The following is a 25,707-nucleotide window of genomic DNA, read 5'->3' on the forward strand; positions in this document are numbered from 1 at the left end:
AAGAAACACTACTTTTCCCTGATGGCAACATGAATTAGACGATCTACAAGTCTCAGACTTAAAGTTTAAATCTAAACAATATATTCAAACTCTTTTCACTGTTCTGTTATTTCACCAAGTAATAATTTCCATTTGTTTGCACTAATGCGATCTTTACTATCATTTCTTTGAGACTTTCTAATTTTAGTACTTTCATTATCTCTAACCTGCTCTGCATGTGTATCGTGCCAACATTTTTGAATTCTTTACGACTTTCTATTTTGTCTTTTATTTCTGGCACTGGGCATGGTTAAATCTCTTGGCACAAAGTTTTGTGTCACGGGACTTGAAAGTATCTCTCTGAAAAAGTCACATCTCGTCCCAGGATTTTTTTTATTATAATAGAGAAATATAATATAATATGTCAAATTATAAAGAAGACCATCTCATCTCTGTGATCCTAAAAAATAACTCAACCTACTCGGCATCTAAGGTTAGCTTCTTGAACAAATTCATTTGTTTCCAAATGTTCTTTTTGGTTTATGATCTCTCTTGACTGCTCAAAGGCATATGGTGTCTGCTAACTGTTGTGAACACCGTGAGTAAAACATAATCACTTGGAGGAGGTGAAAGGAAAGGGCCAGCCGATGAAAGGCAATATAAATTCTGTGTGCCAGTCATTTACATATACAGTCTCTGTGAGATTACATAATTGTAAACTATTCAAACACACCAAGGTAAATTTAGCCTATGGGACAATTTTATTCTTTTAACTTTATTTCCATACAAAAAGTATGATGTTTAGTCCTGGACCCATCCTAAAAGATCATGTGATATTAGTCTACCATCCCAGTCTGTCTGTCAGCAAGGCAATGGAGAACAACAGCTTTATTTTTAAAGTGCAAAGATTTAGGTAGACTTATGCACCAGTATATCCAAAAAGGGCACATATTTCTCATTAGAAGAATTTTGACAACAACAGGCCATTCAGTCCAACAATGCTCTCCAATCCTTCTCTAAAATAACTTCACATTGTTTTAAAGGTTCCTGGAGTCTTACACTGTATCACTACTTATAATTCATTCCATGAATCCAAGATTCTCTGCTTGAAGAGAAACTTACGTTTTTGCAAAATTTACCCTTAACAAGTTTCCATCAGTGTCCCTGTATTCTTGCAGAAGAACTTGTTTTAAAGTAATAACTAGGAACCACTATCCTAAATCTCTTCCTAATTTTAAAAACTACAATCCCACTCAGTTTGGTTTATCTGCAGACTGAACCAGCTTGCTATTTATATTCTTATTCAGTACAATTATATATATTAAAGAGAGCAGCGGCCCCAACACTGATATCACATAATTCTGATAAGGTTCCTCTCATCATGACCCTTTGCTTTCTATGTTTGGGTCAATTTTGTACCTATCCACACACTATGCCTTGACAGTTCATTTAGTTTGGTGCCTAGATTTTAATGTGGAACCTTACCAAATACTTTCTGAAATAATATTACATACCCCTTTCTCATCATATTCTTTTTTGTTTCTTTGCAGAATTCCATATTATTAAAATACAACATCCAGTTGACCCCATATTCACTACTTGTACTGTACTGGCAGTGGTTTCCTTAGTCTTTTAAGTAAACAAGATGATTGAACATTTATGCTCAGCTGAGCATGAAAAGAAGCAATAAAGCAGTAGCTCATGTTTTATTCTTCACATGTCCTGTTTAAACGTAGTGCTCCACCATGTATTCCAGAATCTAGTAATCTTGAAGCTAGGAATGTGCTCAAGATATTGTGAATCTCAAACTTGAAAGTCAACACAAATAATATCTTTTCAAGCCATTTTTCATTAGAAAGATGTGAACTCCTGCTCCATTCCCACAAAATTTCATTATGTTCTTATATAAACTGATAATGCTATTACATCTTGAAAATAATTACAAAAATGCATTTTTGTGATACTTAAACAAGCATTGTAAACTTTCTAGCTGGGTTAGTGAGTCAAAATGTACACTGGAGTTCTTCACTTTAATTTTGCTCCTGGGAAAAATAACTTTTCTTACTGGGTGCATGAAAAATTATACTAAGTAAAATATTTTAATTCTAATATAGGAAAAATATATATTTTTTTAAACTTTCAGTTTCAGCTTCTGTCTGCAATTCTGGAGAAAGGGTCCTAGTTGTTGGAGGTGGGCTAACAAGCGCCCATATCATATTATTTGCCTTTCAACAAGGTGCTAGACATGTTCACTGGGTACTGAGGAAACATTTACAGGTGAGACTGTATAAATATTGCATGACTGTAAGTAATTCTAATTTTTTAATTGTTTGTTTTATATTTATCTGTATAGCAAAACAACAGAAAGAAACATAAATGACTAAGAGCCCATACAGGAATTTACGTTTAATTCTGCTATAAGGCAAGATGAAAAAAATCAAAGAAAAAATAAGACTGTTGAAATAATAGGTTGATGAGACTGATGAATCTTCCTTCATTATGGCTAATGTCAACTTCCTGTTTCCTATTAGTTTTAAAAGATGGTGCCAGAAGAGTAGGAATTCAAGGTTGAGTGGCAATGGTATCACTGATCTTTTTTGGGGGGCCATGTTCCTTAAGGCAAGGATAAAAACTTACTTAGCTACTGTGTGTGTTACATTTAGTTTTCAGATGGCCAAAAGAGGCCATCAAGCCCTTACATGTGACAGATGCTACATTTGCAATCCTTTTTAATACAATTCAGGCTGACTGATCAAATTTTGTCAGCATTATGGGGACAAGTCAGGAAATAGCTCTGAACGCATCTCTGGGTATTCAAAGGGCCATCTTTTGCATTCATTCACACAAAAACAAATGCCATTTTACCTAACAAACCTATTTTTGAGGATATAAAAAGGAAAAATGTGAATTGTAGAACAATACACCAGGCAGACACTGAACACATTTACAGATTTCACATAGACAATAACTTGATGAAAATGGTTCCTTCAATCCAAAGAGCTCATCAATCCTTGTACACCTAATGTTTACAAAATATTGCCAAATTCTCTAAAGTACTACAATCAACTATTTATCTTGGTAATCTACTACATAAATACGATTCTCTGCATTACAAAATTCTTTTCACCATTTGACCAGTTTATCATTTAAACAGCTTCTATCTGTTTCCTTGTGTTTTTATTGAAGAACTAATTTTACAATAACAGTTTACATTAACATTAACACCATAAACTCAATTAATTTAAACACTTCAGTTGCCTCACATCTTCATTTCCATCTGCTTCTAATACTTAACTCCATCAATCGTTTTGATGTGTCAGTATCATATAGTACTAAAATCACTGTTTTATTTCTCTGGACTTTCCATAGTACTCTTAAATCCTTTTTGGGATATGAAGGCAAAGATTGTACTGTATATAGCAATCCAATTGTTATACAGCTTAAGCATAAACCTGCTCATTTTATTTTTTTTGTCTGTGTTTTCATCATGAAGGTTGCAATGGCAATGTGCTGACCCCTATCTCTCACCAATCCAACCCCCCCACACACCTAGTTATCCTCTAAAACATTTTTCAACTTCTCCTGACAAATGTGGTCCCTGCAACTTGTTTGCTGATGGTTTTTCTTTTAGAGGGAATTGTATGGTACACCTCCTATGGGAGGCACCACTATATACCCAGAGCACCCAACCTGTCTTCTATCAACATGGAGAACCTGTCATTCTACTCTGAGGGTCTCCTACACTGCTGAATTCTGCCTTCTATCACAAAGAATGAACCCATCAACCCTGGACAGGAAATTAAACATAACCTGTTATTAAAAACATCTCTGCTATCACATGATGGTAAAGCAAAAGGTCTTGATTAATTTACTCTGTACTGAACACTAACGTGCACATTTCAAAATGGCGATAAAAATCCACTAGATGGCACTTTCTAGCTGACAAAGCACAGACACAATTCCTGTTTCACGAAGGTCCCATATCTTTCAATAAGAACTGCAGTACTAGGGTGTTGTACCGTGTTAGCCATTATGAATGTAGAGAAGAGCCAAGCAAAATGACACCTTTTATTGGCTGCCTGAAGAAGGGGCCTGAGTTGCCTCGAAAGCTTGCATATTGTAATCTTTTTAGTTAGCCAATAAAAGGTGTCATTTTGCTTGGCTCTTCTTTACAAGAACTGCCCTATTCATAATCCAAAGATGCACCAAGAGATCATGAGAAAGAGAAAGGGCATTGGCGCTGGAATGAAGAGAGCCCTTATGATGAAGTTTAAGAAACCGCCTGGTGACCAGAGGATTTGACTCTTTGTGTAGGGCCATCCACTGTACGGGTGCATGATCCGTCAAAAGAGTAAATTCCCGACCCAAGAGGTAGTACCTCAAATGTGTAATCGCCCATTTAATCGCAAGTGCTTCCCACTCCACTGCTGCATACCTGGTCTCGCAATCCAACAGTTACCGGCTGAGGTACATGACGGGGTGTTCTACACCATCGACGTTTTGGCTCAACACGGCACCGGGACCTGTGTCCGAAGCGTTGGACTGGAGAAGGTAGAGAGAAATCAGGAGCTTTCAAAATTAATGTATATGTAAGAGCCTGTTTTAAGTCACTAAATGCAGCCTCTGTCGTATTATCCCAAACCACATTGTTAGGAGCCCTCTTCTTTGTTAAGTCAGTCAAGGGCACCGCTCTTTCTGAAAACCGGGGTACAAACCGGCGGTAGTTCTCGGCTATTCCAAGAAAGGCTTGGACCTGCCACTTGGTTCGTGGACGGGGCCATCGTATTATGGCTTCTATCTTTGAACACTGTGGTTTGATGGTACCCCGACTCACCAGGTAGCCCAAATATGTAGCTTCATTCAATCCGAAGAAACATTTCACATGATAGATCTGCTCGCTTCGTCGACAATTGAGTTGTTTTACCAAATAATTGCCGAGTCCTTTCCTCTCCTTAATTTCATAAGGTCCTTGCCAGTGGGCAAGTAATTTTAAGTGGGAGATGGGAACTAAGACCGTGGCATGATCTCCCAGGTGGAACTCTCGGAGGGTCGTACCAAGATCATAATAACGGGCCTGTGCTGCTTGCACTTTTTCTAATGTGACTTGTTAGAACAGGTCTAATATTTCTAAATCGATTGTGTAACTGCGCGATATACTCCAATATATTGGTAGAGGGAAGGGCCTCTCCATCCCATCCTTCTTTCAAAATATCCAATAATCCCAGAGGTTGTCGTCCATATAATAATTCAAAAGGCAAAAACCCCGTAGAGGCTTGTGGGACTTCCCTATAGGCAAAGAGTACGAGGGGAGGAGCTGATCCCAGTTCCTCCCGTCCTCGCTGACCATCTTGCAAAGCATTTGTTTAAGAGACTAATTAAAACTCTCCACCAGATCGTCAGTTTGAGGATGATACACCACGGTCTTTAAGTGATTTATTTTAAGTAACTTGGCAACTTCCCTGAACGTCTCCGAGGTGAATGGCATCCCTTGATCCATTCGGACTTCTTTAGGAATGCCAATACGCGCAAAGACTACAAGTTCCTGTGCGATTATTTTCGACGTGGCTGAGCGCAGGGAACAGCCTCAGGATATCAAGTAGCATAATCAACAAGGACTAATATATATTTATGTCCTCGGGGTGAGGGCTCTAAGAGTCCTACAATGTTGACCCCAATTCTCTCAAAGGGAATATCAACTAAGGGAAGGGGGATAAGAGGAGCACAGTCCCTCCTAGGAATTTGCCGTAATTGACAGTCTGGACAAGAGACACAAAAACGGCGAACCTCCTCATTAATTCCTGGCCAAAAAAATCTGAGCTTAATTCGCTCTAATGTTTTTTCATTGCCCAAATGGCCTCCTAGGAGGTGGGTGTGTGCTAATTCACAGACTTGCCACTGGTAAGTTTGTGGTATTAACAACAGCTTTCTCACTCCCCCTCATGCTCAGCTATTCGATATAATAGGTTTTCTATCACAAAGCGAGGACCCTGTGCCACGGGCTGATGAGTGCATTGGCCATTGACAAGTACTGCTGCATATTTATTATGTTTCAGGGAGTCATCATTCCATTGCTCCCTTATGAAAGAAGCCAGCATTTATCTGAACTGAAAGTGTATTTCAGAGAGAGGGTCCGGTCTGACATCAAGGGGCGGGGATTCCTCCTGGCTCGTTGAGGCAAGGGTTTATGACGTGTCTACCTGCGACGGCCCAGGAATCTCCCCGTCTGCCTCTTGGCCTTCCATATCTCTCTCTCTGCCAGCTGTTTACACGGCGTGGAGACAGCTGGAGACAAACCATCCCTGGCTATAGCTAGGCCCAAGGTTTTTTTTGGGAATAGTAATTGGTACACCGCTTTTATTATCCAACCAGTCCCGCCCGAGAATCACAGTGAAAGGTGGATGCTGGAGGATAACCAAGGTAATTTTTTTCAGCAGTCCTCCATAGCTAACAAATCATCGGGCGATTTTATATTTACGGGTTTTCTTATGTACACATGTAATACTGGTCGTTGTTTTAATCCACTGTTGCAGTAGTACACTTCGGCGAGCAGCAATGGAAATGTTACTACCGGTATCAAGGAGTGCTTCTACTTTATATCCATTAAATATTGCCACTCCCGTATGTGTTAGCGTTAGAGGGTTGGCAAGTGCACATAAACAGCCTCTCCCCGTCCATCTGCATCCCTCCTCGTCCCCCAGCAGTTTATCCGCTCCGAGGCCCAGGAACTTTGTAACAGGCTCCGGTTTATATGAAAGAGACCTAGTTTGTGTGACATAATCCCAACGGAATCCACTAGAGTACCGTTCTGCTCCCTCAGATTGTGAGGCCGATTTAGATTTTTCCAGGAGCTTTATAAGCTCCTCCATATTGTGGAATTCTCCCCAGGCCGGCTGGGCAACATTTTTGAGGAGTCTTAATAGCAAAAAACAGGCAACCTGCTGCACTATTTGAAAAGGTGTTAATTCAAACGGCCTAAACCAATGCGTTGTTTGCTCCAAGAATGCTTCTGCCTGCTCCCGTGTAGATCGCTCTGGATCTAACTCCCAGTTTTTAATATTCCTGCCCGCTGGCCTGGGGAAAGCCCATTTTTATCTGGGATCTTAACCCCAATGGGCGGCTCAGCTCTCTCCTCCGAGAGAACATAATGAGCCCCCTTCGTTTCCTCTAAAGGAACCAGCACATGTCTGTAAATTTCATCCATATTCTTCCTTTGAGAAAATACTAGCCCGGTTTCATATTTAGGAAGCAGAGCCTGCCCCAAGTTACTCCTGACCCCCGAATGAACTCCCCACCAGGAAACTCGGCCCCAGTACTTTCTCACCTGATTAATTCTTTGGTCCTGTCCCGTTTTCTTTTGGGAACCACCCTCATGCCGACTACGCCACTGTGAAGGTTTGGGGCAGCTACCAGTATATTATTTCCCAGCTGCAAAAGTTTTGTATTATTTGTTTACAAGACAGACTACAAAACAGAACTGATTATTTGGAGGTAAGATGGCAGTTTTAAGGGCTGGGAAAGGAAATGATGTCATTAGAGGCACCTGAGCCGGAAGAGACGTCATCAGATGCGCCGGCACCAGAAGTGACGTCATCAGAGGCGCGGGAACTGAAAGTGGCGTCATCAGAGGCGCCGGAACCTGGTGAGACTTCCCGGGGATGGTCTGCAAGAAACTGAGAGAGACAGTCGGTGCACTCTGCCACACCCTGGTTGGGTGTAGTATTACAGTTCCCCAGGCCCTTTAGCTATCTCCTAAATGCACATGTGTGTCATTTTATTTTTTGCAGATTAAATTTTGTGTTTTATAAACTTAATCTATGAAAGTACAGCACACACTTTGCTCCCATAAATTTGCATCAAAGTGATAGTTAACGTTTGGGCAGTTAGGTTAAAAAAATGGCATTGCCTATTATTTTATTAACTAAGATGGTAACACAACACTTGACATTGCTATAAGAACATAATAAAGTTTATAAACTAGAAGAGAAAAACTGTGTCTAAAAAGCTTGTTTCTTTAGTGAATATAAAAGTTGTCTCAATATCTCACACAGCTACATTTTAAAAAGAGGGATATTTGCATCAACTATGGCACTCATTAGTTTGTTGCAGATCTCACAGCTCTTACAGTATATTAACAAGTCTATTTTACTATTTTCTTTCCTCCACCAGTGCCTTAGACTATGCGTCTTAATATTTACACAAGAATAATTCCGGTGGAATTTATGATGCTGAAAATGTGATCTCATTAGTGGCTTGCTGAGTTAGAACATAATGCCCCTTGATTTACTGTATATTGAACAACATTTACGATATGAAATAAAATTTTATTGAAATGTCTTTTTATTTTCTAACTTGATACATGCCAGATATCATCACAAGACTCTAAATGTAATTTTTTTTCTCCTCTATTTTCCTTTCTATCACATCTCCTTGCACCCTGTCACAAGCAAATACTTAACTATTTCGTCACTGAACAGCACTGTTGACTAAAACAGTTTTAAGTAAAATTAAAAGTATTAATTGACTACAGAACACATTAAGGATTCATGTCTAATGTGTCAGATGACCAGGGACCTTGCCCCACCGGGACGCCTGGAGAGTAGAAGAAACCGGGGGAGAGAGGCAATAACTTACCTGGGACATGAGAGGGCAGCCCCCCTGGTTTGCATTGGGGCCATGGGACTGGAGCTTGGAAGCTCAGACCTGTTGAGGACCGTGGTCACCACAAGGGGGTGCTTGGACAATCCCAGAGCCTTGGACTGCACCACACCAGGAAGTGCTGCTGGAAGAGAATCTGGGCGCACCGGGAGTGCTTCCGGGTGCCCATGCAGCACTTCCGCCACACCAGGAAGTGCTGCAGAAAATCATCAGGGTGCACCTGGAGGCAGAGGACAGAGCTTGTGGGAGTGGAGTGGAAGCAGCAAAGGAAAAGAGAAGAAAAAGGAAAAGAAAGGACGTCAGGCATCTTTGAAGAAGGGGTTGCCTTGAAAGCTTGCATATTGTAATCTTTTTAGTTAGCCAATAAAAGGTGTCATTTTGCTTGACTTCTCATTGCATACTAGCTGAAATACTTGCTGTTACCAGGGCACATCTGAAAATACATTATTTCTGTTAGCTGTTAGGAAAGTTGTAAATAAAAGAATGAAGGTAATTTTTCTTTACCTAATTTAAATATAAAATATGCGTTTGTAAACTATGATCATTTATGAATCTATGAATAACCCCACATCTAATTGTAAGAAAATTTTTTTAGGGTTATTGTCTTCCAAAGAAGTCAAAAATGTTTCAGACAATAAATAAACTCTGTAACACTTTAGAATAAAAAGACCTTAAAAGACAAAAAGATCTTAAAATACCTTAACACACATTGTTGCAAAGCATCAATGACATTACTTTATAATAGTGGCTATCAAAAGAACATCTATTAGTAACTTATTGTTACATAACAAGACCTTAACAAAGACGTTGTTTGTGTTGCATAGCAATAAGGCAATATTAGATGCACTTTATATAGTAAGTCTTTTCAGGCCTGTGTTCTGAAGCGATATCCTTATTCTCTTTGTTATCTGGGATTTATATTTACCTCAAATTGACTTTCCTAGATCAGTTTACATTGATAATATCTCATATACTACTTTATATAGTTCATTTATATATTTCCTTCGATTTATTTGTATTAAGTTCAGTCATTTTCAAGTAAAAATCATTATTACTCATGGTATGCATTAATTTGTTATGGTATATTATATTCTTAAGTGATGAATATTTTATAAATAAAAAAAATCTCATTCTTGTTCTTGTACTTTAAAACAGTATCTAAATGTCACCAGTTGAAACATACAAAAAAGCCTTAAAACTTACCTATTATGTTAATTTATAAACCAAGCATGTTTGAGTATTGATCGTCATCTTAGATTGCATACATATCAATGTAAATAAAAAAAGAGTAATGAAAATATCCAACCATTTTAAAAGAAGTCCATCTCTGGTCTCATTTCATGGGAATAATTCTCTTCCATGGTTTGGTTTCTTGTTGCTTATTTTGTGAATTCTGCAATTGCTGCTTTTTGAGATTGACTTAAAAGCTTCGGGTTAAAGGTGTTTTTCTGGAATTAGACAAATATGTTATCATTTTATACCCATTCACACACACACACATCTACTTACACTTACATTTACATTAAATTGGCATCATAAATTCAGCCAACCTGCAGGTATCTGGGGATGTGGAAAGAAACACCACATCTTACTTGGCAAAGAACAAACAAACTCCATTTAGACAAGGACCGGTTTTGACCGGTTTCAAACCCAGAATTATAGTTAATATTATGAACTCACACCAGAATGACTAAAATGAAAGAACATTTAAAAAGAAAAAAAGAAAAGAAAACGTCTGACTTGGCAGTCACAATCAGAGTCACTGCTTTTGGTATAAAGTAGCATTTCTTAGCACACGTCTGCTGAATAATTTGCACTCCTGACTGTGCCATCATGTTACCCTGAATAAGACCTACTCATTTATGCAGTATTTAGTTTGATAATAAACTATACTTCCATTGCTAATACCATATAGCTCTAGTTTTCACCTTACTTTGTTTTCAGGTGCAGTGCAATGACTTACCTGAATAACATTTAATGTTGTATTACCTTTCAGAAATGGGTGATCAGGGACACTTTTGTAGGTCAGATTTATGTTGGTCTTCAATTGAATTGTTCCCATCAGACTACAAGTTGTAACTTCAATTACTGTAAAAGGTTGTTGGAAACTGTACATATGTCATGTTTTCACTGCCTTTTCACATTCTAGATACGTACATTTTGAACCATTTTGGTATAAAGGCTATGTAGTGTTTGGCTGCTTTGGACATGATTTAAAGCAATTTGTATTCTTTATTTAAAAAGACCAGTCCACCCAAAATGGCCAAACTGAAAAGACAAATGAACAAGAATATATCCTTACCTCAGTGTCACAAAGCTCCAAGAATCTGATGCAAGAAACGCTGAAAGTATGTTTTCTGAAATCAAAACCTTTGGTGTTTCAAACACACATATTCAGTAAGTTTTATGACTTTTTCGGGACTGGTGCCCCATAGACTCCAATTTAACCTACAGGAACTGGCACATAATTTTTATTTACAGAAAATGCCTTACTTAAATTACAATCTCACAAGTTATCCTTTAAGAATACATAGCCCTGCTCCCTATACAGTAATAAAAAACACAATATAAAAAAGCAGAGAGATATAAACACAAAACCAAAACTTTCAACATAAAAAGAGAAAAATCTTTTTCATAAAAAATCAAACTGTTTAGATGAAATTGTGAAAGTGGGTAAAGAGATTTTTTTTAGAGAATTTTGAAAAGAGTAGTAGCATGTTCTATAAACTAACTAGGCAAAATATCAGAAACCAAGGAAAAAGGCAATCAGACACACAATCAGAAAGCAAACAAAGAAAAAGTCAAAACCAAAACTGATAACAGAATTGAAATACCTGTAGAATCAGGAATGGGCTGGGGTAAGCCAAAAGGTAAATTTAATGTTGCTTATTTACATGTCACTATCTGCATAATAACCTAAGTCTGCATTCCATTGCTGTACAAGCAAACATGTAGTAATGTACTGTAAGACTCTGCGGCACCAGCATTCATTCAGTACAGTATGACGCACTATAAAGCACAAATTGTAGGACCAACATAGGTCAGTGTGTAAAACATAATGAGCCATTTTTGAAGCAGGTATAACACATGTTAAAATTAATGTTTTTTATTTAAACCCATCCATAATAAGTGAAACAAAGCAAAAAAATACAGGGAAGAGGCCATCAACTAGGAGGCAGAAGAACATGGAGAAGAAATCCAAAAATAGCAAATTAATAAGCTTGAGATCAAAAACAGTTGATCTGAATATGACCAAATCACTAGCCAGAATCTGAAATCCAAAATAAAAAAGGTAGAAGCACATCACAAAACTGCTTAACAAAGGGTTCTTGATGGACTACTGTAATGCTTACACTAACATCAAGTGACTTCTGGGTCTGCTGCTGCATAGCAACAGACACATATAGTTAAAAAACGCTTCTTTGACTCCTTAGCAGCTGTAAAATTTACAAACATTCTAAGCAATCAGTCCGGTTATAGTGCCAGCTACAATAGCAAGGATGATGTAAATAGTAAAGTGGAAAACTTTAATTCTAAAGTAAGAGCTGCTGTTGACATAGTTGCACCTGAAAAGACAATTAAAAAATCTTCTAGCATTGTTATACCTTGGAAGACCCAAAGAGTGTCTGACTTGAAAAGAACATGTCGTAGAGCTGAGCGTAAATGGAGGAAAACTAAACTAACTATCCATTATGAGATATTGAAGGTTAAAATAACAGAATACAATAACACAGTCCGTCTTGAGAGGCGCTGCTATTTCTCTAATATTATAAATAACAATGCTAGTAATCCCAGAGTCCTATTTTCTACAATTGATCGTCTGCTAAACCCAGGTAACACAAAGGAATGCCCCCATAATACTTCCAGCGAAACCTGTGAGAACATTGCTATATTTTTAATCAAAAAATTAATGATATTAGAAATAATATAGTATATCTCCCCAACACTGTGGAACCTCCTAAGCCCCAGTACTCCGTTATAAACAAATTCAATTCTTTCACCAGGATAGATTTACCTGATTTACATAGAATAATCTCTCAAATGAAACCCTCCACCTCGTCCTTGACCCAATACCAACAAGGTTTTTCAAGGAAGTATCAGGCGCACTTATTGATAATATTCTTGACATAGTAAACTCGTCATTAGATACGGGGGTTTTCCCAGACTGTCTTAAGACTGCTGTAGTTAAACCCCTACTCAAGAAAAATAATCTTGACCCCTCTGCTTTTGAAAATTTTAGACCCATCTCTAACCTGCCCTTCTTAAGTAAAATTCTAGAGAGGCAGTAATTATGCAGTTAAAGACCACTTAAGTAAACATGCTATTCTAGATAAATTTCAGTCAGGTTTTAGAACAAATCACAGTACAGAAACTGCACTCGTTAAAGTAGTAAATGACTTGCGATTAAATGCAGACAGAGGCCATTTATCTGTTCTCATCCTCCTCGATCTGAGTGCATTTGATACCATTGATCACAATATTCTTAGAAATCGCCTTAGTCAATGGGTGGGCCTCTCTGGAAATGTCTTAAATTGGTTTGAATCCTACCTGGCAGGGAGAAAATTCTTTGTTAGTTGTGGTAATCACAACTCAAAGACGCATGATATTCTATATGGTGTTCCACAAGGCTCTATCCTGGGTCCGCTTCTTTTCTCAATCTATATGCTCCGTTAGGTCAGATTATCTCAAGTTACAACGTGAGCTACCACAGCTATGCTGATGACACACAGCTGTACTTATCAGTAGCACCTGATGACACCGACTCTCTCGAATCAATAACACAATGTCTTACTGGTATTTCTGAATGGATGAATAGTAATTTTCTCAAGTTAAATAAAGAAAACTGAAATTGTATTGATTGGCAAAATGGATTCAGTGAGGTTATCAGAAATAAACTTGACGCATTAGGATTAGAAGTTAAGACAGAAGTAAAAACTTAGGGTAACGTTGACTGTAACCTGAATTTTAAATCACATATTCATCAGACCACTAGGACAGCATTTTTCACTTAAGAAATATAGCAAAAGTTAGACCTCTTATATCATTGAAAGATGCTGAGAAATTAATTCACGCTTTTGTTTTTAGTCGATTAGATTACTGTAACGCACTGCTCTCAGGACTACCCAAAAAGACATAAATCATTTGCAACGGTGCAGAATGCAGCTGCTAGAATCCTAACTAGAAAAGAAAATCCGAACACATTTCTCCTGTTTTGATGTCACTACACTGGTTACCTGTGTCTTTCAGAATTGACTTTAAAATTCTGCTTATGGTTTATAAAGTCTTAAATAATCTCGCTCCATCTTATATATCGGAATGTCTGACACCCTATATTCCAAATCGTAATCTTAGATCATCAAATGAGTGTCTCCTTAGAATTCCAAAAGCTAAACTTAAAAGAAGTGGTGAGGCGGCCTTCTGCTGCTATGCACCTAAAATCTGGAATAGCCTGCCGATAGGAATTCGCCAGGCTAATACAGTAGAGCACTTTAAAACACTGCTGAAAACACATTACTTTAACATGGCCTTTTTATAACTTCACTTTATCTTAATCCTGATACTCTATATGTTCAATTCATCATAATAACTATTCATGGTGGCTCTAAAATCCGTACTGACCCCTACTCTCTCTTCTGTTTCTTTTTCCGGTTTCTCTGAGTTTCCTCTACTCAAAGCACCATGATGCCCCAGCATTGATGGACTAAAAGCCAGAAGTCCACGTGATCATCATCATCATCATCAAGTCCTTCCGTGAAAACCATAAATACAAAGAGGACTGTTTCATTTATGTTAGGTAGATTGCCCAGAGGGGACTGGGCGGTCTCATGGCCTGGAATCCCTGCAGATTTTATTTTTTTCTCCGGCCGTCTGGAGTTTTTTTTGTTTTTTCTGTCCCCCCTGGCCATTGGACCTTACTCTTATTCTATGTTAATTAATATTGACTTATTTTATTTTCTTACTGTGTCTCTTATTTTTCTATTCTTCATTATGTAAAGCACTTTGAGCTACATTTTTTTGTATGAAAATGTACTATATAAATAAATGTTATTGTTGTTGTTGTTATAGAAAGAGCTAATGACAAAACAGAGAACAGCACTGAGGTTGGATCCTTTTCCATTCTTGACAGTAGTAGAATGTCTTGAAAGTAGCTTTCTTTTGTCAACAAGTTTTTTTATTTATTTTAGGGTACAGTTCAAAGTTAAATAAGTGGGCCTTGTGATGCCCACTTGCCCCTAGGAGCACTGTAGCCTTGAGGCAGTCACTGCTCTGAATGCCAATTGTGATAATGTTTAAGCTATTATTGATGATCATATGGAAGTACAATAAATGATATTTAAAAAAATAAAAATAAACAATAATGCAAATTCTGTTTAAATCCAAGTTGGTAATGACCAAATAACAGGATAAATTAAGAAATAAACAAATAAACCTCACAATTGTCTATTAATTAAGGAAAAAAGAAAGAATTAAGGAGTCTTAAATAGCAAGTCAATTTAAATTAAGGCAAAAGAGTTAACTACTAGCAAAAACTAGAAACCAATTAAGAAAAGTGATAGAATAAAAACCTGTAGCCACAGTAGTGCTCCATATACAGGGCAACTAATAAATAAGTCTTGGTAGCTTGGGCAAGCTGTGAATACACATTTTGCACATTTTGTTCAAAGGCCACATTCAGATTTGAAACAATCGTTTCTGTGTGACTACAGGTTTAAACAAGGTGTATCATGTTAGTGGGTTTCCACATATCATACAATACATATGCATGTTTGAAATGGTTAGTTGGTTAATAATAAACAAATACTTGTTTGAATATTTTGCAGCTGAAGCAGTTTGATGTTGGCGACATTGAAACTCTTGTTGGGCGCTACTCTCACGTTGAACATGGTATTAAGCTGGATGGGCTGGCATATCTGAGACAATTCTACAATGAGAGGAGCCTACATAAGCGTCTAGCCATGATACGTCAAGCACGGAAAGGAGGTGCAGTAACGCCTGAAGCTTACAAACAGATGCAGGAGTTTATTATCAGTGGTGACCTCATGATTAAAACCTACAGCCAGGTAAGAGGATACAAAGACTCATGATCCATGAATCAACTGCAATAAAAGTGTAACAATTCAAACAACCGTATAAAGACAGAATTACAGATAACACAAGACAAGAAAATGAAGTACAGTAGATAAAGGATGAGAAAAATCCAAAGTTAAATGCTTTACATTGAACTTTACTCTTAATATGGTTTTATTGGGAGAGGGTTTGTGTGGCAACATGTCAATGTGATCTGACCAGGCCACCCTATTATCAACAACTAGCCAACCCGCGGCACACCATACGCTGCATAATCAGGCCGGTTTTTTAACAATGCACGGAACGAACCAACACACAATCGTCCGTGCGGCGTAGTGAGGTGGGTGTGTACAAAGTGCAGGAGCATCTAAGAAGACGCATGTTTGTCGCGGATGCGAATTGCTGTATGTAGCGTGTACAACACTTTGCTATGCTGCACGCGTCGTGCATCGAAACCGAAAACTCGTTTTTTAAAAACTGCTCACTTCATTGTGTTTTAACCTCAGTTGTAAAGGAATGTTTTAATGATCCCATGGGATACCCCTCGCAAACAGTTTTACACGCTGCATATGGCGATTCACCTCCGCGAGAAACATGCCTCTATTAACAGTCAACGTGTGGGAGGGGGGTGTGTACAAAGGGTAGGGACGAAAACAGTGGGAGCGTATGGTTTGCAGCCCGAATGGGGTTCAACGGCTTACCCACGCCTAGACACACGCTCAATCTCATGCATAATTATTTATTGAATGGTAAACACTTCTGGAACGACACGGTTGTCTAAAACAGGTTAGTGTGAGAATACAACAGTAAGTGAATGAAAAGATGGAACTCTGGAGAGAGCAAAATACAACACAATAGTGAACCCGTGGCATAACAAACGCATAATTATTTATTGATGGTTGAACACTTCTGGAAAGACACAGGGACACCCCTCGCAAACTGTTCTACACGCTGCATACAGCGATTCACATCTGCGACAAACTGTTTTACACACTGCATACAGCGAATCACATCCGCGACATGATTTTTTCTAGATGGTCCTGTTGCGTCCACCCTCGCACTCAAAGCATACACACCGAGTGCTCATGTGCCCGGTCGCAAGCCGCGTCAAGCCTCGTTCTCGAAGCATACACACCGCCTGGTCATGTGTCCGCTCGCAAGAGAAACTCACAGAGAGCCCACCAGCTGCCTGTGTGTGTGCCTCTGTCTGTCTCTGGCGCGGCTTTCTCTTGCGCTGCCTCTGTGTGAACCGGTGAGGCACAGAGAAGGTCAGCTGCTGACAGAGCGTCTCAACTGTTGCAGGGCCTGCATTGGTGAAGCAGGTAAAACGGTAATGAAACAGAGGCACAGGGCTTATTGGTTTTTAAAGACTGATTCCTTCATTGTGCCTTAACCTGAGTTTTAAAGGATTGTTTTAAGGATCCAATGGGATACCCCTCGCAAACCGTTTCACACGCTGCATATGGCGATTCACCTCCGTGAGAAACATGCCTCTATGAACAGTCAACGTAGCTCGGAGGTACATGACATTAACCTGACCTGCACTGCATGTGGCCTCTATGACAGACGAACATAAATGACGCCATTTTTCTGTGTCGCGTCCGAGTTGGTGGGCGTGGCCCTGCGAAGTTGTCGCCTATCCAATGGTCTTGGAGTTGGTGGGCGTGGCTCCTTCCTGTGTGCGCCATAGGTGTCTCACTTGTCGGCAGCTTAGTGAATCCGCTTTTCATGGTTGTCTTGCCTTAGTGAATTATATATATAGATGCTTCCCAATCCTTCTGAAGAGTTCCCAGATGGTTCTATGTCATTTAGAAAATATATTCACTCCAGCATGTTCTGCATCTTCTGTGTCTTCTTCCATTTTGTAGGCCCCCCTCAACCACCTCCTTTAATTATGGCCAGTTGTACTTGCACACACATTCTTTCTGTCACTACCCTGCGCTAATGGCCTAGGTAAAAATACAGAATGAAAGCTTTATTCAAGGATTAACTGGTTGATCTCACTACCACCAAGCTCACATGTGAACAACCGCCCAAGGTTATTTAACTACTTCACTACGGATTTTGCTCACCCACTACCTTAAAAGAATAAAAGAGGTTCTTTTCTGGTAGAGAACAATGGCCTCAGATTTGGAGGTGCTAGTTTCCACCACGACTAGATCACACTCAGTTGAAAACTAATCCCATGTATGCCAGAAATATCAGTCTGTTAAGGCTGCGACAAACGGCATCACCGGCAAACTTTAACATTCCCAAATTGAATATAATCCAGGTTTACCTTTCCAAGATTACATTGTATAACATTGTGTAAACTAAAGCATTATATAATGCAATGTATCAAATTCAAAAATATGCACAGGAATCCTGTGGGGATGGTCATAGAAAGTGACATTTTTATTGCTTTGTTTTATTTCAAATATGTCAATATTTGCAGGTTTAAGGAACAGTAGGGATGGTATATTGAGTTTCAAAGAGACATTTGGTAGCAAGTCTGCATAATGCATCTGTTGTTTTGCTTGGAGTTTCTTGCAAGCATGGAGCCAAAACACTTGGAATACATGGCCCCATGGTGATTTAGGCCTCATAACATATTCTACTGCTCAACAGTCATTTTGGCTTTCGTGTTGTTGTTGAACAAAACTGACAGGGCACAAACCAGTTGGAGTTAGCCTATAATGTAATTTTTATTATTCTTCTGAAATTCAGTATTTGTCACCTCACCTTAAATTAACATTTGCTTAACAGTACATAATTTAGCATGCATCTTTGGGATGCTGAAAGAAAGCCAAATATCTGAAGAAAACCGGGAAAGGAATCAAAATTAGGTGCCAGTAGTCTGGTAATATGAATGTTAGGTTAACTGGAGACTCTAAATTGACCCAATAAGAGTAGTAAAGATATACATGTGTACTTATTGTATTGATAAATTATTATACAATAAGTGAACTATTTTTAGGAACACTAGACTAATACTGGATTTTTCATTCAAAGCATGGATTCTAAAAGATGTTGAAAACATTCCTTTGAGAGTCTGACTAATATTGACATGATTGCATCATGCAATTTCTGTAGATCTGTCTGCTGTACATTCATACCATGAATCTCTTGCTCTACCACATCCCAAAGGTGCTCTCTTGGATTCAGATCCAGTGAATGGGAAGGCCACTCATTGTCATGTTTCTGAAAGTAATTGTCTAGAGATGACTTTTGCTTTGAGACATGGTGCATTATCATGCTGGAAATATCTATTATAAGATAGGTAAACTATGGCCATGAAGGGATGCAGATGGTCAGCAATGGTACTCTGGCCTTCAAGTTATGATTGATTGGCATTAATGTGCTCAAAATGTGCCAAGAAATTATTTCCTATATCATCACATCACCACTGCCAGCCTGGGCTCTGGACACAAAGCAGGTTGGATGCATAGATTCATGCTTTCGGTTCCAAATTTTGACCCTACTATCTGTGTGTCTTAGCAGAAATTAAGAGTTATTAGAACGGGCGACATTTTTCAAGTCTTCAACTGTCCAGTTTTGGTGATCCTGTGTCCACTGCAGCCTTGGCTTTTTATTCTTGGCTGTCAGGAATGGAACCTGATGTGATCTTCTGCTAATATAGCCCATCCACCTCAAGGTTTGACATGCTATACATTCTGTGATGCTTTTCTGCTCACCACAGTAATACAGAGAGATTATCTGAGTAAGGCCGGGTTTATACATCATGCGACGTGTACGCCTGTGGACGATACTGCTACGCAAGCATTGTACTGTTTATACTTACACACGTACTTTAAGTAAACCTGAAAGATTCCAGCAGGTGGCATTGCGAGATATCATCAATGTGAGAAAACAATGTTCAGCTTTGTTGTGTTGTGAAATGTCTAAAACATCCATTAAATTCTCAGGACACCTTGCCACAATGTCTCTGAGAAGGATGGATGTTTAATGAAATCATCCATCAATCCAGGGATGCTCCCATTTCAGCAAGCATCAGGCATGAGGCAGAAACAATCCATGGATGGAGCATCGACACATGCAAGGTGGATGCAAACACACAGATAAATTAATGTCATTTTAGTATTACCAAATCCTCAAACATGCATATTCTTGGAAGGAAACTGGAGCACACTGTGGAAACTCACCAGGAAAACATGCAAACACCAGGCAAAGAACACCAGGGACGTGATTCCCTGTGAGGCAGCTATGCCACCCCCACATCTGTAATTATTAACAGTATTAGTTATTTAAATGAAGTTAATGATTTATCTGTAAAATTTTACATACATGCTTTAACACATTTCATCATGAAAGTGATATTAAGTATACATCTAAAGATTCTAAATGTGCTGAGAGCTGGAATATCATAAATGTAATGTGTTCTGTTTGACAATTGCTGCCTGCCACTGCTGTCAGAGCAGGAGGAAGCCCCAGAAGCACGTAGCAATTAACAACTGGGTCAGTTTTAAAATTACGTTTATGGCGTTCTACTTTAATGACAAACTAAACTGTGAGATTAAAGTCGAAATCTCCACTTTAATCACGAAAATATACCTTTTTTCTTCACTGTGTCCCTAAGTGTTTGTTTTCTCTGTGGCTCAAATACACTTCCGTACATTCTGATGTTTATGCGAGGTTGTAAAAAAAAACAAAAAAACACAAAAGATGGTATTTGAGACCGTTAAATATATTGCATTATTACGATGGGGAATATGCAACGCTTGTATTGGCCATGAAAAAAATACACGAAGAAAAGCACCACGAATATATTCACATGTCAGTAGTTGAAGAATTGTTTCACCACGTTGAACCATTCATCAAACATTGAAGCATGCACATTGATCTTGTAGGATCTGCAAAGCGGCACGCTGTCACATGTTGATAGCAAATACAGACTCTGATGTCATGTTCCAACTTGAACACACTTGTGCCCTTTATTTTTTTGCTGGTAATGCAAGTTGTGCATGCGTCGCATTAATTTCTGATGATCTGCTCAGAGGATGCGTCAAATGAATGCTGGGAACACGTGGCAGCTGGGATGCATGTGCATATGTGTTCTGAGTGTGAAGTATAAACCGACACTTGCTGTCACCTTTCTGTCAACTCTAACTAGTCTAGCTATTCTCATCTGACCTCACTGATTAGCAAGGCATTTAGGTCCGCAAACCTGCCACTCACTGATGTTTCTGTTTGTCGCAACATTCTGAATAAACTCTACAGACTGTCATGAGTGAAAATCCCATGAGATCAGCTGTTACACAGAAATACTCAAACCAGCCCATCTGGCACCAACAATCGAAGAGGTCATATTTTTCTGATCTTCATCTGCATGAATGTATGCATTGTTTGGCTGCCACATACATGATTGCTGATTTGATGGATGGATGAATAAGGAGTACAAGTGTACCTAATAATCTGCACATTGATGTTATGTTTAAATAATCATGTAATTACTTAGTTAATTATGCTAACTGGGGAGATACAGTGGCTCAGATGTTAACCGTGATTGTCTCTTAGCTCCAGAAATCTAGGTTCAATCCCAGCCTGCCATCGGAGTTTGCATATTCTGTATTGTTTCTGCATGAATTTTCCTCCCACATCCCAAAGACATGCAGGTTAGATCAAATCTATAATTAAGTGTGGGTATGTGTATACACTATGAAACACTAGTTTTAAAAACCCTCCTTTTTGTAGGTGTCTGAAGCTAAATGGTCTTATAAAGATCAGGAATGGAAGATTCTTTTAAGTACAGGAGAAAGTCTTAATATTGACAGAATCTGGCTGGCTACTGGCTGCAAGTTAGATGTTTCACAGGACCCATTGCTTACTGATATCACTGAAGAGTTTCCCATTCAGGTAATTTCCTGCAGCTACATGATGTAAGTTATCTTGTTATGTGACGTGGTGAGAAACAATATTGTTTAATATGACAAAAATGATTTGTGGATTATTTTACTGTGTTTTTCTTAATGGGTGTACCTTTATCGTATCAGCATTTATCTCTGTAAATAAAAGATGACCCAACACATTTGGATCAATGATTAGAGTGTGTTTTTCAAAGTGGCCATAATTTAATAGGCAGATAATTAAAGCAAAGTAAAATAATTTTAAAGAGGTAAACAGGCAATCACTGTTTCAACAACTGTAAAGTACACCTTGTATCACAGACAAGGCGTAGCAATCCTATATCAAAAGGCATTCTTATTAAATTGCTGACTCTTCTTTCCAATAGCTTTTCAACACAGCACGAAATATTGTACTTTTTAAAATAATAATTACATTTCAAAATCTTCTGAAATTATTAAAAATAGGAAATAGTAATGGCTCTTGAAAGATGACAGTTAAAAAAAATCAGTAAAACAATACATGGCACCTCACATATTAAAAAAAAAAAGCTGTGAGTTGTGGCCTGAAAGGTGAGCACCACAAAGTAACAGATTTAGAGAATTCAGAGAAGGAAGCATGAGTACAATAGCAGGCCTTAAAAATTGATGTGATTAAAGTAGAAGTGCTATTGTGTTGTACCCCTGGAAAACAATATCACCAGCAACCAGACTGAAGTTTATAGAATCCCAGGATCTGTAGCTAATCATAAGAAAAGTTAGGACACAGAGATCTGAGTGTAAAATAGGAACAGGAAGAACAAAAAGGAAACATCCATCCATCCATTATCCAACCCGCTATATCCTAACTACAGGGTCATGGGGGTCTGCTGGAGCCAATTCCAGCCAACACAGGGCGCAAGGCAGGAAATAAACCCCAGCACGGCGCCAGCCCAAAAGGAAACATGCAGGGAAAAAAAACAACATACTGATTTTGAATTTGGGTGCTCCTCCAAAGATTCAAGATATACATTATTTAGATAAGAATATACTGTTGTAATGGGTGTACATGGGTGTCAAGACAAAAGCATGTGGAATGGAAGCGTGTCAGCAAATGTGTCTAGTAAGAAATGTTTGAAAGGAAAATTAACAAAGTACATAACTAGTAAAACCACTTAGCGTTAGTTTTATTTATTGAAAATATTTTTTTTAATAAAAGCAATATAGAGTAAATGTAAAAAAATATATAAAACAGCTAAATTGAATGAAAAAAAAATAAGATGAAATACTATACAAATACTATACTACACAAATTAAGAAAAAACACATAAGTATAAAAATAAAAAAGGAACTGTACTGTGTAGTTTATTGTGTGTAATCGTTTGCAACATGTCTAATGGTGGAAACCTATGTTGGTATTAATTGTTGCAGGTGGCAATTAAGCTAGTGTGGAGCCGACCCGGACACAGACAGGCAGACATGTTGTTTGCAAACCACCACACGTTTTATTTACAATTATTTACAATCATGTGTCACTCAGACACTAAATAAAGTCAGTGCACAAACCCCAACACAGTCCTGGCCACTCAATGCCTTTCTTCGGGCCGCCTCCACACACCTCTCGTGCCTCGTCCTGCTTCCACCCGACTCCAGCCCTGAATGAAGGGAGACGGCCCCTTTTATATCCTCCCGGATGAGCTCCAGGTGATTCCCGACACTCCTTCGTTGGCCACGCCCCAGTGTGGCGGAAGTGCCAGCTGTTCTCCTGGCAGCTCTCCGGGTGCCCTTTTAATTCTTCCCCCCAGCACTTCCTGGTGTGGCGGAAGTGCTGAGGTAACAGATCCCCAAGGCATTGGGGCGCCTCCTGGCGGTGACCACGGGCCCCTACAGGGTGGAGCTTCCATGCCCTCAACCCGTGGCTCCCAGAGCAACCAGGAAGGCAGCCCGCACGTGATCCATGGTGGGCGCAGACCCACATCCGGTCCCTCACGGCGTCCCGGCCGGGTCATTGCCCCTGGCATCCCTGACACTAGATAAATCTGGATTTCTATATAGCAGTGTGCAGAATGGACAAATATGTATATCATATTATAAATAAAAATACTGTACCATTACAATGTATTTCCATATTCTTTTTAGGTTGAAATTTGTACAAACAAAATATGTACTAATGATTAATCAATCAAGCAGGCACTCACTGTAGCACTTGTTAATGATCAAATGGATACAATAGCTGGTGTTCTCCTCTCTGACTTGAAATGATGAAAGTGTAGGTCCCTTCTCTGCAACTCATGCTGCTGAACAAATTCAGGACAAGATACAAGTTTGTCCTGTCCTCTCTACCTGTTTAAAATAGTTGGGTTTAAACATACCATACATACATTATCAAACCAACTTAATTCAATGCAAAGTCATGGTTGAGGGTGAAGCCAGCATCAACTCACCAATCAGGTTGAACTGCACATTGCTCTGGGCATTCTTAAAGGTGTGGGTCCACTTATAACAAACAATTCACATACAATTTCACACACAAAGACATTAAGCTTAAAATACTAATACAATGACATAAAATCACATTTACAGTATCATTTTGCATGCACAGATTTGTCCTTTTTGTGGTAGGGCGTGTTTAAATGTGCTTGCAAGTTTTCCAGTAATCCATCCCTCAAGGAGAATTTCATCAATTAAACCAGATCAACCAATTTACCACCCACTCATACACTGACACCTCTAGTCCTGGAAGTAAGGTGTACGCAAACATTCAAATGCAGCTAGCCTCGCATTACAAAGAACAAACCTAAACCTAATGACCTTTAAATGTACTGTGGAAAATTTTCTTTGTCTTCTCCATAGTTAGATAGAGCAATCCAGTACTGAGCAAATTTTTCCTCTATACATTTATCACTGCATGCTTTTGTCAAAACACTTTGGTCAGTGTGCTGTTGTCAGTACACATTGTCCAGGTGATATTTGATTATATAATTTTTAAAAAAGGAAATATACATATATTTCTCACTCTTTCATAATAAAGTGTACAGAGTATATATGCATATCACTTGAGGATATGTAAAGACATACAATACTGTAAAATATGAATGAACAAAGAGTGATTTATGAATCAAAAACAATCTGGTAAAGTTTAGTTTGGTTTAGTTAGCTTCAGGAAAGCAGGTAACAAATAAAAGTTAATACCTAGAACGGTAAAGCATACACAAAATAGAGCCCTGCCAATAAAAGGCATTTTTAAAAGTAAATAAAATGTATAGATGTTGAATGCACAGTAGATGCTTTATACTGATATGCAAAAGTCTGGAACCAGGTGAAAGAAATACTGTGTGAAAAGGAATCTTCAAAGATCAAGTGATCACAAAGATCAACTAAACACTTACTACCTACGAGACTACAGTAAATTAGTGTACTGCTAGGATAAACTGAAAATAGCAAGGTGAACAATATTTGACCTTAGATAAAGGACTTCAGATGTTAAAAATGATTTCTTTTTAAATGTATACTGTTTTACTATACAAACATCAATATAACAAACACCCTCTCTCCCACTGTATTCAAAATTAATAAAAATATGCTCATATGTACATTTTCTAATTAATACAAACTTTCAAGTTTAAATGGGTACTGTACAGTTTATGAAAATATAAATTATAAGCTTATTTCAAATGAGTAATAGTCACAGGGAAAAATAATCTTTTCACCAAAAATGTAAATGTATTTATTTTTAATGTTTCACTATCATTATTTGTAATATTTTGTACCCTGCCTGAGAAATGTGTGTGTAAATGTTTCATAAATTTATTTTAAAAAACTTTTTTTTTTTTTGTCATTTTGGCCATCCACACAGAAATTTCATTTTTGACCTCCAAAAGCATATCCTTTTTAAAATGCTCTCCAAAGTGTGTAAAATTAAAAATACTGCGTCTTACGTAGCAGTGTAAATGGGAAATACTGAACTCTCCATTACATCCGACATATAATTGTCATGTCATCAGGCATTGACTTCAGTTTGTTCTGATAGTTCTTTTTGTGAGCTCATCCTTACTGTCAGAACAGTTAACCGTAACTTCTTTGCATCAGCTGATGGGTACTTACCATTGAAACACTTAAAATATTTTGGTGTATTTATTTTTGCAGGACTCTCAGTTTGTATTTTAAAAGATTTTGACAAATGACA

The 25,707-nt window shown here is 38.3% G+C and overlaps 1 protein-coding gene and 1 long non-coding RNA gene across 3 annotated transcripts in view; one reads left to right on the top strand and one right to left on the bottom strand.

Moving 5' to 3' along the window:
• zgc:113276 (uncharacterized protein LOC553748 homolog) overlaps positions 1-25,707 on the top strand; it is a 67,894-nt gene that overhangs the window by 36,151 nt on the left and 6,036 nt on the right. For both annotated transcript variants that reach the window (XM_039745053.1, XM_039745054.1), the window contains 3 exons: positions 2,123-2,256; positions 15,456-15,695; positions 21,394-21,555. In XM_039745053.1, coding sequence (XP_039600987.1) covers positions 2,123-2,256; positions 15,456-15,695; positions 21,394-21,555 — 536 coding nt within the window. The remainder of the gene's footprint in view (positions 1-2,122; positions 2,257-15,455; positions 15,696-21,393; positions 21,556-25,707) is intronic.
• LOC120523610 overlaps positions 8,834-25,707 on the bottom strand; it is a 33,424-nt gene continuing 16,550 nt past the window's right edge. Inside the window, exons 2-3 of the long non-coding RNA XR_005632670.1 lie at positions 9,941-10,082; positions 8,834-8,873 (exon numbers count right to left, since the gene is read on the bottom strand). This is a non-coding gene — a long non-coding RNA (uncharacterized LOC120523610). The remainder of the gene's footprint in view (positions 8,874-9,940; positions 10,083-25,707) is intronic.

The sequence above is a fragment of the Polypterus senegalus genome, chromosome 2 (assembly GCF_016835505.1).
Source record: "Polypterus senegalus isolate Bchr_013 chromosome 2, ASM1683550v1, whole genome shotgun sequence".
NCBI classification, from domain to species: Eukaryota; Metazoa; Chordata; class Cladistia; order Polypteriformes; family Polypteridae; genus Polypterus; species Polypterus senegalus.